Source organism: Artemia franciscana, unplaced genomic scaffold (genome assembly GCF_032884065.1).
Source record: "Artemia franciscana unplaced genomic scaffold, ASM3288406v1 PGA_scaffold_38, whole genome shotgun sequence".
Lineage (NCBI taxonomy): Eukaryota > Metazoa > Arthropoda > Branchiopoda > Anostraca > Artemiidae > Artemia > Artemia franciscana.
Genome location: NW_027062676.1, coordinates 623,024 through 636,517, shown reverse-complemented (window position 1 = coordinate 636,517; position 13,494 = coordinate 623,024). Strand labels below are relative to the sequence as shown.

Here is a 13,494-nt window from a genome sequence, read left to right as displayed (position 1 = left end):
TGCAGAAATAAAGTCAAATTATAACTTAAACTTAAAACAAACAAAATCACCATGAATAGATAAACCCAAATGCAACAGAAATTGCTATCAATAACCAAATCAAACTTAGAACAAATAGAGATTACAAAAAAAGAGCAGGACTAACGCCCCTATACCTTCAAAACACCAAAGTGTTATTTATGCTTTACTGAAAACAAAACACATTTTCAACATTTCTCTTTTGAAACGTAAAAAATTCAAAACTGCCAAGTCTTCCAGTAAATGAATATCATTAAATATTAAACAGTCATATTTTATTAGTTCTTGTCAGTAATCTCGTTTATTATAGCAATTTTCTTTCCTTTTTTGACAAATAAACACAATACTCGAAAAAAAATAAAAATATTTTGTGCTAAAAAAATTGGCGAGCTCTGTTTGTTTTAACCTTGAGCTGGTATTTGACTATTTTTTCTCCTCGTGTTGGATTTAATAAAAGTATTTACTTTTCTGTCAAAAGATTCTTTTATAAGTTTTTCTTTGAATTATTACATGAAATCAATGGGTGGATCTTAAAAACTCTTCATTCCCAAAAATTATTTGCAACATACTGAATTCTGCATTCCTACATATATAGATTTGAGTACTAATCTGTATGTCTGTCCAGAGGTTTGAATCTTAACTGTGCAAGCTAGAGCTTAGCATCATTGTGATGGTTTCAGGCCTCGTCCAACACAGAAAAAAAATTGCATGATCAAAATTGCTCCATATTTATCCTTCTTTTCTCACTGGCCGGAATCATCCTTGTTTTTCTTCTTTACATTTTATTTTTAAATTTTGTCATGCATAGCCAGTGGGTTCTTAGAAAATATTTACGACCAGGTTATGAACAAAATGAAATAGTGTTCGTATTTTGTACAAATAACATTGCCTACATATTTTCATGCAATTAAACTATTTTTGAAAGCAGCAATTATGTTGAAACATTCAGCCTGGAATAAGCTGGAGGCAAAGCGAAGCATACAAGACCCTCAAGTCTTTAGAAGATTTACAGGACAGTAGTGCTAACCTTGTTTGTCGTAATCTATGTTAGATCTGATAGGAGTAAAACAGGGAGAAAAATAAAAACATTTGTTCATTGCTTATCTTTTAATTTTACCCACAAACAAATGTATATTTTCCTCTTGGATAGCAGACACTATTAAGAGTTTTTTATTCAGAAATGCTTGCTTCATTTGGACAGTGATATGCACAGAACCTAAGCTCAAATACTGTCAGACTAGGATTTAATAATAGGCCCCAGCCTAGGGGCGCAATAACTTTCGCTGAGCGTTTATTTTTCTTAACAAAGACTGGACTGATATGATTTACTGTCAAAGTGCCAGGTGTATTTCGCCGCCGTGCAAGTCTGTACCTCAGAAATCACAAAGCATCCAAGTGAGCTTTTAGATTTTCATCCTGATGATCTTGAGCCTGTGATTGTAGATGAATGTTTACATTTGAAATCCTTTTTGGTACATAATAATGACAAAGAAAAAGTAAACCTTTAAATGGCATTTGCAAAGTTTTGCATATTTATGCAGTTGGCATCTATCCAAACATTGACATTGCCTTAAGAAAGGTTCTTAGTGTGCCAGCCACAAACTACACAGGAGAGTTTCACGCCACTTTAGTGCAGTTGATATCTATCCACACTCTTTCATTGCCTTAAGAATGGTTCTTAGTGTACCCGCCACAAACTACACAGGTAAGTTTTGCACCATTTTAGTGCAGTTGACATCTATCCAAACATTGATATTGTCTTAAGAATGGTTCTTAATGTGCCTGCCACAAACTGCTCAGGAAAGCTCTGCACCATTTTAGTGCCATTGACATCTATTCAAACATTGATGTTGCCTTAAGAATGGTTCTTGGTGTAAGATAAGATAATATTGCAACAAACTGCACAGGAAAGTTTTGCCACATTTTAGTGCTATTGACATTACCTTAAGAATTGTTCTTTGTGTGCCTGCCACCAACTGCACAGGAAAGTTTTCAACATTGAGATTCAACATCTATCCAACATTGAGATTGCCTTAAGAATGGTTCATAGTTTGTTTACCACAAACTACCCAGGAAAGTTTTGCTCTATTTTAGTGCAGTTGAAACCTATCAAAACATTGAGATTGCCTTAAGAATGCTTCTTAGATTGCCTGCCACAAACTGCACAAGAACGTTTTGTGCCATTTTATTGTAGTTAACATCTATCCAAACATTGGCATTGCCTTAAGAATGGTTCTTCGTGTGCCTACCATAAACTGCAGAGGAGAAAAATCCTCCTCTGCCCTTCATCAGTTGAAGAACTACTTCAGATCTTAAATCAGTCATGACACCATTATCCCTGTTCACTATTGAGGGAAGACTGACTCAAGAGATGCAGCACGATGGCATGATTGACACGTTTGCACAAAAAAAAAGAAAGGAGGAGGGCTTTATCAATTGGCTTTGAAGATAAATAGTCCTATTTGTAAAATAATATATAATGCATACAGGAATTTATGTATTGTTATTTAACAATAGATTACACTTATTTCCAATATTTTGTTTTCTTATTTAATTTACTTAATATGCCCAACATACAAATTTTTGATTCTCAAATTATTATCATAAGTGATGCTATTTTGCAACAAAATAAAAACTGTCATAATAAAGATAATTTTCTTAAGGACTCCCTCCTGTATTATGAACACAGAGCAGAAGAAACACTTTGACCTTGAAGCATCAAAGCTTTAAATCCAGCCCTGAACACTGTGCTCTGTTAAAAAATTATTCACAATTCTATGCTTACATATGCAGAAGCAAAATAAGCTGAAAGTTGTTTCTCTTCCCCAACATAGCAAAAGATTTGGAAACCTCTTGCATCAACTGACTTGCCAGCTTTTAAAGGTTCACAGAGCTCTCCTTCTGAAAAAGAAAATTACTTCAATTATTTTTAGACAGTTAAGAGGTTTTAGCCTATGATTTGGTGGTACATACATATTAAAGATAAAATGTGCTTTATTTCCAAAACATGGCAATCACAAACATAGTAAAAAAGAGCATGAATATGATAAGATTGGTCCAAAAAAAGAAGGATAAATGAAGTGTGTATGTTAAAAAGATTAATTACACACTGATTGACATGCATGCTCATGCCTTATGCCTTTTTTCGTTTTATAAGCAACAAGCATGGTTAGATACAGATCTAACCACAATAACTGATTTTAACTAGTGAAAACCCCTTCAAACTTAATCAGGAATTAAATTTCACGTGAGAACACTATAATATAAATTACTTTATATGTCAGAATCATACATAATTAATTTACCAAGAACTAGCTTATTATTTAGTTCTTTATAGTTAAAAATGAACTAGAGGTGCTATTTTCACCTTTTTCAAACCACATATGAATTCAACTTGTGTGGACAAGAAGAAAATACACAGTAAACAATTTCTAATGATTTACTGACTTGACACATGCAGAGGTAAGAGCAAGGTACTGTTTACTATCTCTTGAGGAGTTATTTGAGGTAGCCAGCTTGCTTCCTAGGTAAATGAACAGATTGACCTAATCAATTTCATCACCCTGGATAACAATTTTTCTATGAGGAAGACCTGTTTCTACATGTGAAGGTACTCTCATTGCCTTTTACTTGCCAGCATTAATCATCATTCCAAAGGAACTAGCCATGCGATTGATAATGTTTGAAATGGTTTGGAGCTCTTCTATTTTATCATTTAGAGCAGACTAAAGCAGAATAAACAGGCATCTACATAAGACTACTCCAGTATTATTGGGGACAAGCACAAGTAGACCCTTCAGGAACAGACAAAACACAGTGAGAGGTAGAAAACTTTTCTTCAGGCCCTTCTTAGTCCCCGCAATGCTTCTTGCCTTCTTTTCAAAAGTTCTTATAACATGAGAATTATGTACTGAACCTATATATGCCACATACCATCTTGCCTGATTAGGTCAAAGACTTACTTTTAACAAATGAAAAGTTGCAGACCTCTTTGCCAAATTCTAAGTACTACTCTATGAGTTGTCTGATGACAAATATTTCATCCATGATGGACCTGTTCTGACAGAGTCCAACTTGATACTCAGGTATCACATGTCTTGTCATGTTTTTTGTCTGATAAAGGAGCATTTTTGCGAGAGTTTTAATGGTTGACAAGTTAGTGAATATGTTTATAACTGTTATAATTAGTTTTGGATCCTTTCTTCTGTGAAGGGACTATGACAGATGCCAAGCCGGATTCAGGGTATCATTTTGTTTCCTAAACAACTGTTACTATTCTATATTACAGGTTGATGACAACTTCTCACTCTACTTTTAGTTGTTATAACTTTTATATCATCTATTCCAGATAAATCAATTTTGGAATGGTTTTTACTTGTAACCTTAGAGATAGTTCATCATTTTTTTTTTCTTTTATTGAAAGTTTTGAAGCACTTTAGGATCTTGTTCCACCTGGTTATCCAGGATTTAGTATGTACAAAATGATAGAATTGTTTCCAACTCACTAAATTCGCAAAAATAAATGTTAAAAGAATTAAATAATTTATATGAAAATTTATACATTTCAAATTAATTGCTTATTGTGTAACTAAATATGGTATTCTCAGAAAATTTATGTACATTTTAAAAATGAATAATTTAAGTATATATATTTTTTCTTTGAATGTTGTTTCATGTAAAAAACCATGTAGACGAATAATCATGCATAAGTAATTTAGCAAGAAGCCAGTTATTATTTAGGCTAATTCTTGTAAATTAAAAAATGAAAAATTAGACAATTTACATACATTTTTGAAGTAAAAAAGTTAGATGTACATATGTTAGTTTTAAATAATACTGTTTCATATATACTATTATACAGACCAGGAGTAGGCAAATATTTTTGCAGAGAACAATATTGTAAACTTCATCCCTAATGTGGGCAGAATATACTACATATACTTTCTAATTATAAATTTACAACAAAGCATGAACTAATGATAATATACTACCATATTTATGGTATATTGCAAAAGTACAGTACATTTTACAACTTACACTGAAACAGTTTCAAAGCTCAAAACAATATTTTACAATTCATCAGTACTGTCAAATGCCATGACAAATCTGAGTGGAAATGAATAACAGGGGAACTAAAACTGAACAATGACAGATGCTAATATTAATCTTCTTTTATAGGGCAAAATTTGTTCATACACTACTCTTAGGTTCTTAACATTTCTAATCATCAGGATCAAACAAGTATCATGAAGTCAGCATCTGAACAAAATTCACAGCAAATTCACTAACAGAGAGAAGAATTTTTGAGATCAAAAGCATCCACTAAGTGACAACTATTAAAACATAAAAACTCTAACCTTTAAGAGTTTAACTACAATTTACGATAAAAACATTGACAGCATAAAACATAAATGACAAATAGAATGAGCTATTGAGTGTACTACATGAGACTTGCGACAAGGGTAGAAGAGAACCTTGCTCTAATGGCATCCATTCATTAAAAAAACCAAACAAACATCAATATGCCAAGTATATAGAGCAGCAGGTTTTAGACCTAACAATAAACCTGCCCCTGCCTAGCTTATAATTGTTTGGTGGACTGCACAGGGGAGGAAGTGCAGGTAGAGATACAAACTTCCTAAGGCCTAGTCTGCATGGGATTGTATTCTGGAAGGTACATTTACCTAGCATAACAAGTTTTAAACATACAGTTCCAAATAGATGATAATCTAGAATTTCCCTATTTCATTTGTTTATGATACTTTCTAATTTACAACTAGACTAGGTGTATCTTGAAGAACTGCACTAGAACGTGAACAAGTTATACACAGCTGTAAGACAAGGTTTCTCAACCCATAGAAATATTTTGTCTCTGTTTTTTTTTTTTTTTTTTTTTTTTTTGCTTCGAATTCACTAGCATTATTAAAGTAGTCAATAGCCTATAGCCCTTAATAAAACAGACACAAAAAAGTTTACCTTCAAACAAAGAGATGATACAGCAAAAAAACAATTCAATGATTTTTCAAATACAATAATCTCTTCCAAACCTTTTGAACTATCAGTAAGCACCCTGGCTTTTAGCTATCCTACTTTTAACATCCTCACTGTATCCACCACCTTTTCTAATAATAGTAAGTAAGTGAAGTTATCCACTTGATGGATTTTCTTGTTACTGAAAGTCCATCAGAGTGATCCATATAAATGAGGATAGAATGCCACCCTATTTATCTCCTGATTCAATACAAAACCAGCTACTAATCTCATAGACTACCCTTACCTCAACAATATTATTCTCCTACGTAGCATTAATCACTTTAATGTATTTATCTGGCATATAATACAAGGATAGGACATTCACTAAAGCTCTTCTATTAGCTAAATTAAATGCTTGTTCACAATCTAAGAAACCTAAGGACAAAATGGGTCTGATAATGCAAGTACTTCTAAATTATTATTATGACACTTTTTCCTATTAAAACTTCATTTGCAGCATCTCTGAGTCTATAAAAAATCATCATACTATGTAATTTGCTTTCTACAGAAGCCATGCTAATGACTCTATAATTACAACACACACCCTTCTCACCTTTTTTATAGCGGTTTTTAATTAAAGCTTTCCTAAAATTACTAGGTACTTTCCCTTTTTCAAAAATAAAATTCATAATCTATAATTCACCATTAACTTTAAAACTACTATATTTAAAAAACCTATTTACCACACTATCAAACCCTTGGGACCATATTACTTATTAATCCTTTCAGTACTTTCTCTAATGCTTTTTTGCAAAATAAACCTTCCTTCACTTTCAGTGTCACAAACTTCTCTTGTCTTTTATATATCATTCCCTGTAACTTTAACATAGCAACATTCCCAAACATTCTGCCTATTTCTCTTTACTTCCTCCCATACCACTAATTATGGCCCCCTATCTTTAACTAGGACAAGTTCAGATTGAGTATTCTCTCTTTGGGATCCTGGACATATTTGAGAGTTATTCAGGTCTAGGAGGCAGTTAAACTGGTTTGAGGTATCAATAAAATACTTTTCCCACATCTTAGGTGTTGTCTGGCTACTCACATCAAACTTGGGAGGCTGTTTGTCTTGCCACAGTGATCTCAAGTGTACCAAAAAACCTTTACCTAATTAAGAATTTCATCTGTAAATTTACCATTGTGGATTTTTGACATCTTTTCCTGGCTTTATTTGAAAACAGAATTACTACTATTTTAGCAGGATTCTAAGCAATTATTATTGGAGCAATATAAGGATTTCCAATAAATAAATTTACAAATTTTTGAAGACTTACAGGATGAATTAAGAAGAGGCATATGGCCCAAAAGCTTTGCATTGAGTCTTTTTTTAGCTGTGGGCTAGGTTAAAACTATTTCTTGAGCTTTGACTTTTAAAAACAAAGATTTAAAAGGTCAGGACCCTTTAGAGTAGGAAGGAGAGGATACAGTTTTTTTTTTGTATAATTCTAGTTTAGTGACTTCTTGCTATCTTGGAAAGGGGTTAGGTTATAAAAATGAAACTTTTGGGGATGGGTCTACAGGCTAAAGTATATCCAGGGAAGGTATTTTAAAGTACTCACCTCCACTCCTACTCTCTAGAGGGCACTGAAATTTGCCTACATGACAGGTCTATACCTATTGAAATTTTGACAAAACCAGATTTTACCTTAATTTTTAGTTACCAGTTGCTTTTTCTCTGGCTTCAGTTCTGAAAATGCAATTCCTGTTATTTGAGTAGAATACTGAGCCATATCAATGTTTTTTTTCAAAATTTAGGAAATGTATTTGCATGTCTTTAAAACCTTATAAATTGGGATTGAGCAAAGTTGTGAAACTGAAAACAATTTTGTTGTACTTCATTCAAGCAGAAGATCTAGGCTATTTGTAAGGTTTCACTTTTGTAACATAAATATTTTTAAAGATCATCAAAGGTCAGGACCCTCTAGAGGGAGAGGAGGTAGGTACTCCAAAATACCTTTCCAGGACATACTTTAGCCTATAGACCCATCCCTGAAAGTTTCATTTTCCTTACCTAACCACTTTCTGAGATAGCAAGAAGTCACTAAACTAGAATTTTACTGTTTTTTTAAAATACCTTCCTGGGTGGGCATGGATGCTCTGGATCTATTTCTAAAAGTCATATTAGCCTAACTCAATTAATTACAACTTGGAGAAATTGAAGGATTTTCCATCCTGTAGCATTGCTCAGCATTTCTTCAAAAATTGCCATGTGGATCAATCCAGAATTGTTTTGAATATTGAGTTGGTTTTAGTGAATAGGGTTTATGTTCTGGTCTGGGACTCCAAGGTTTCCCATTCCAGCCTCCATTCCTTATTGCTCTACTCCTTGTCAAGTGAGACTTTGAATCCTTTGATGGTCTTACTGAATACAGTATGATTGCTAAGGGAGTTCCACTGGTCTGCTACCCAGTTGGTAAGGAAGTGATGGCATTCCCTCCTCTGAGCGTTGACCTTTATGAGCTTCTTAGAATTACCCCTTGTCTGCTGTGATGAATTGATGAAGAAGAGACCATGAATTGGATTGTTGTGAATCAATTTGTAAGTGTTAATCATGTCACCCCATTTTCTTTGGTAAGTCATACTGCATAAGTCCAGAGTTTGCAGTCTCATTGGGTAAGGAAGATGTTGGCACTGTCTACTATCTTTGTTGCTCTCCTCTGTACTTTCTTTGTCATGTCCTTATCCACTTTGTAGAAGGGAGATGCAATTGACATGCCAGTTTCTAGCCTTGGCCTGACAAGACTCTTGTATAGCTTGGTGATTGTTTGTGGAGATCTAGTTGTGTAACATATAGACCAGCCCCCTCCCCTCTATAAATTTCAGGGCCAAATCCCTCATTCACACCCCCTTGGAAATCCTCAAATATAGGACCAAATCTCTCATCCATACTCTTCTAGAAACTCTTAAATTCAGGACTAAATTTCTCAGTCCCACCCCTTTAGTAAATTTCAATTAGAAAAAGGTTTGAATAAAATCATTTAGAATTTAACAGTTGCTAAATTTAACAGTCTGCATAGTCCAATGCAGTTGGACTACGTGCATTTAGATAAGTTGAATGTTACTTAACAAGTTAAATAACTAGTTATTCTGAACTCTGAGTTTTTCAACTCAAAACCAAAAGGGAAATCCTTGCCATAAAAACAACTTTTGGATGCAAGACTAGTCACATGATTGAATATTACCAATAGCAGCAGAGGTCAACTGCTACAGGTCACCAAGCCTGTCCGGCGAGTTCTTTTTTTAGAAATTGCGCGTTGGATATATCAGCCCAACGCAAGGGGCGAGTAGTCAGTTTTAAGGAGAGATTTGAATGCATTAGATCAATTGCTCATGTTCACCTTTTCATGCAATAAGTCATTGAAGCTATTTTGTCAATGGTTGTATATTGTAAGTAAATAAACCTTATTGTATTTAATCATCTTCTGTCTATGTATTAGGGCATCAGGTACAGTTCCTCTAGCCTTCAGGTACGGTCCCAAGGGAATCTATATTTGTTTCAGAAGACCTCAAACAACACTGAGATGGTTCTGTCTCACAGGTTACTGGGGATTATATACGAAGCGTTTTTTATTTTATTAATAATTTAGCTCCCATATCCACATTAAGCTATTAAGACTTAGAAAAGTCCCAAGCAACTCAACGAAAATCCCCTTAAGATAAAATCACACCCCAAACTAATTATTTTACAAAACCACCCTGTAACATATGGCGCGGTTGGTAGGATTAGTAGGCTCAAAACCAAAAGGGAAATCCTTGCCATAAAAACAACTTTTGGATGCAAGACTAGTCACATGATTGAATATTACCAATAGCAGCAGAGGTCAACTGCTACAGGTCACCAAGCCTGTCCGGCGAGTTCTTTTTTAGAAATCGCGCGTTGGATATATCAGCCCAATGCAAGGGGCGAGTAGTCAGTTTTAAGGAGAGATTTGAATGCATTAGATCAATTGCTCATGTTCACCTTTTCATGCAATAAGTCATTGAAGCTATTTTGTCAATAGTTGTATATTGTAAGTAAATAAACCTTATTGTATTTAATCATCTTCTGTCTATTTATTAGGGCATCAGGTACAGTTCCTCTAGCCTTCAGGTACGGTCCCAAGGGAATCTATAAGGCAAGACTAGTCACATGATTGAATATTACCAATAGCAGCAGAGGTCAACTGCTACAGGTCACCAAGCCTGTCCGGCGAGTTCTTTTTTTAGAAATTGCGCGTTGGATATATCAGCCCAACGCAAGGGGCGAGTAGTCAGTTTTAAGGAGAGATTTGAATGCATTAGATCAATTGCTCATGTTCACCTTTTCATGCAATAAGTCATTGAAGCTATTTTGTCAATGGTTGTATATTGTAAGTAAATAAACCTTATTGTATTTAATCATCTTCTGTCTATGTATTAGGGCATCAGGTACAGTTCCTCTAGCCTTCAGGTATGGTCCCAAGGGAATCTATATTTGTTTCAGAAGACCTCAAACAACACTGAGATGGTTCTGTCTCACAGGTTACTGGGGATTATATACGAAGCGTTTTTTATTTTATTAATAATTTAGCTCCCATATCCACATTAAGCTATTAAGACTTAGAAAAGTCCCAAGCAACTCAACGAAAATCCCCTTAAGATAAAATCACACCCCAAACTAATTATTTTACAAAACCACCCTGTAACATATGGCGCGGTTGGTAGGATTAGTAGGCTCAAAACCAAAAGGGAAATCCTTGCCATAAAAACAACTTTTGGATGCAAGACTAGTCACATGATTGAATATTACCAATAGCAGCAGAGGTCAACTGCTACAGGTCACCAAGCCTGTCCGGCGAGTTCTTTTTTAGAAATTGCGCGTTGGATATATCAGCCCAATGCAAGGGGCGAGTAGTCAGTTTTAAGGAGAGATTTGAATGCATTAGATCAATTGCTCATGTTCACCTTTTCATGCAATAAGTCATTGAAGCTATTTTGTCAATAGTTGTATATTGTAAGTAAATAAACCTTATTGTATTTAATCATCTTCTGTCTATTTATTAGGGCATCAGGTACAGTTCCTCTAGCCTTCAGGTACGGTCCCAAGGGAATCTATATTTGTTTCAGGATACCTCAAACAACACTGAGATGGTTCTGTCTTCCAGGTTACTGGGGATTATATACAAAGCCTTTTTATTTTATTAATAATTTAGCTCCCATATCCACATTAAGCTATTAAGACTTAGAAAAGTCCCAAGCAACTCAACAAAAATCCCCCTTATGATAAAATCACACCCCAAACTAATTATTTTACAAAACCACCCTGTAACAGTTGCAAATGTTTGTTTAATTGTCCCTAAAGTGCAGTTAGCACTAGCTACAATCTTTTCAGTATGACTTTGAAACTTTAACTGGCAGTCAACTATGACACCCAAGTCTCTTTCCTCTGTAACTGCAACTAGGGGTTCTCTTTGACCAGTTATTTGATTTTGCATGGTGTAAATAGGTTTTTGATTTTTATTGCCAAAATGTAAAACTTTACATTTACTTGAATTAAATTCAAGTAGCCATTGTCTAGCCCAGTCATCCAGCTTGTCAAGATTTGCTTGGATTGAGGCAGCCTCCACCCAAGATGATACTGCTACAATGAGCTTAGAATCATCTGTATAGAGTGTGAGAAGATTATGCAGTATTTCAGGAGCATCATTGATATATATGTTGAAAAGTGATGGCCCAAGCACAGTTCCTTGGGGAACTCTGCTATGAATAGATATAGGTGATGACAGTACACATACTCCTTTATCATTAATAACAGCAACTCTTTGGGCTTGTTCTCCCGGGAAGTCTACAATCCATTCAATGATGTCCAAGTGGATGCAACAAGCTTAAAGCTTTCTTTTCAGCCATAGGTGTGCAACTTTGTCAAATGCTTTTGCTTGACCCAACAAAATCATGTCCATGGGTGTCTATTTTTCCAGTAGTTTGGTGACTTCATTGTATTACTGTATTAGGTTTGTGTCCATGGAATGGCCATTTTGGAAACCAATTAAAGTTCTTTAGACAGAAAAAACACTACATCTATAATTCCAGTGTTCTTTGATCGTGTTTCAAAAATATGGTCATTTGGTGGAAAATATCTTATGCATGGAAATAGAATTAGCCTACCTAGACAATCTAATAGCCTAGTAGGATAACTTATGCCTAAGCTACTTTTTCTTTCTATCTGAGTTATACCCTATACTAAAGCTTTACCAAGATAATTTCCTATATTTACTTGAAAAATGAGCCAGGTCAAATGAAGTGACCAAGAGCATTGCAAACCAGCTATTCAAGCTCATTTTTTGATTTTTTCAAAGTAAAGCATGCCTGCAATTTAAATTTTAAATTGAAGTTGCCGAAACGCTATCCAGAGAGCGAAATTCACATTCTCTGTAAAATACTATCCTTTACAATACGAGCACCACAGCAGCCGTTAAACTTTTCAAATACGCAGAAAATGACAATTTTATCTTTGAAACAATTAAAAGCCTCCTTTACCCAAAATCCTTAAAAAACAGCAAGCAGTCAAATTTCGAAACACTAACCGTTCATCCTCTTTAAAAGTCCCTTTCTATGTTCGTAAACATGCTTTGATATACAAGGATGGTCAGTTTTACACATGCCAGGATTTTGAGCCTTGCGTAATTATCTTCGCATATTTAAGCAGTCCTACTTTTGTGCCAGGAATAACAAAAAAACCTTGGTGGCCGGTGCCTAACTATAAAACCGACGAATAGAATTCTTTCATATCTGGAATAGATGGGGCTGCTCAGTTGATAAAATTTGGTGCTATCACCTTCAAAGTTCATTTAAAATTGCTTGTGACCACTAAGGTGTCTCTGAGCAATATTCAATATGTCCAAGTTCTTTTTTTCTACCAACATCAGTAGAGCTACTAGTTACAAAAAAAAATGGGATTCGGTGTTACAACTTATGTCACAAACATTTTCCTCGTCCCCCATCCCCAGAATTGAAATACCAACTGTGTGACACCATAGAGGTATTGAGATGGACTTTTCAAAAATTTATCTAAGCAGAATTGTGATTACTCGCAAACCTACAGAGGGTCTTTGAAGAGAAGTAGCTTTTGAAGAAGTATGCTGATCAAGCAATCCAGCAAAGCATTGGACTTTGAATGATAAATAACTATTTTGTCTTTTGTTTGTTTTCATAGATTTCATTTTTTCGGCTGAAATATAAAGAAGGTGCTTGGAAAAGAAGTTTCTGTGTGGAAAATTTTGCTAACATATGTGGGAACTAAAGGGAGAAGAAAAATTAATAAAGTGTGAATCAAAGAGTAGTGAAATGGAGACTGTCGATAAAACTGCCGAATATCAGAAAAAAGCAGCCAGACAGTGTAGTAGTAATATCTTGTATAGTTGTGTTAAAAATTAACTGGAGTAATTAGTTTGGTCTTGTCCCGGGGAAAGAACGGGTTATCAATTA

General features: G+C 34.6%; 1 protein-coding gene across 3 annotated transcripts in view; it reads right to left on the bottom strand.

Moving 5' to 3' along the window:
- LOC136041818 (nuclear envelope integral membrane protein-like) overlaps window positions 1-12,402 on the bottom strand; it is a 72,589-nt gene extending 60,187 nt beyond the window's left edge. For 2 of the 3 annotated variants that reach the window (XM_065726591.1, XM_065726593.1), the window contains exons 1-2: window positions 12,284-12,400; window positions 2,804-2,919 (exon numbers count right to left, since the gene is read on the bottom strand). In XM_065726591.1, the coding sequence (XP_065582663.1) occupies window positions 2,804-2,919; window positions 12,284-12,347 (180 nt within the window). In that variant the 5' untranslated portion in view covers window positions 12,348-12,400. Of the gene's footprint in view, window positions 1-2,803; window positions 2,920-12,283 lie in introns of all 3 variants that reach the window. The other variant, XM_065726592.1, reaches the window with a different exon arrangement.
- Window positions 12,403-13,494: the final 1,092 nt, after the last annotated feature.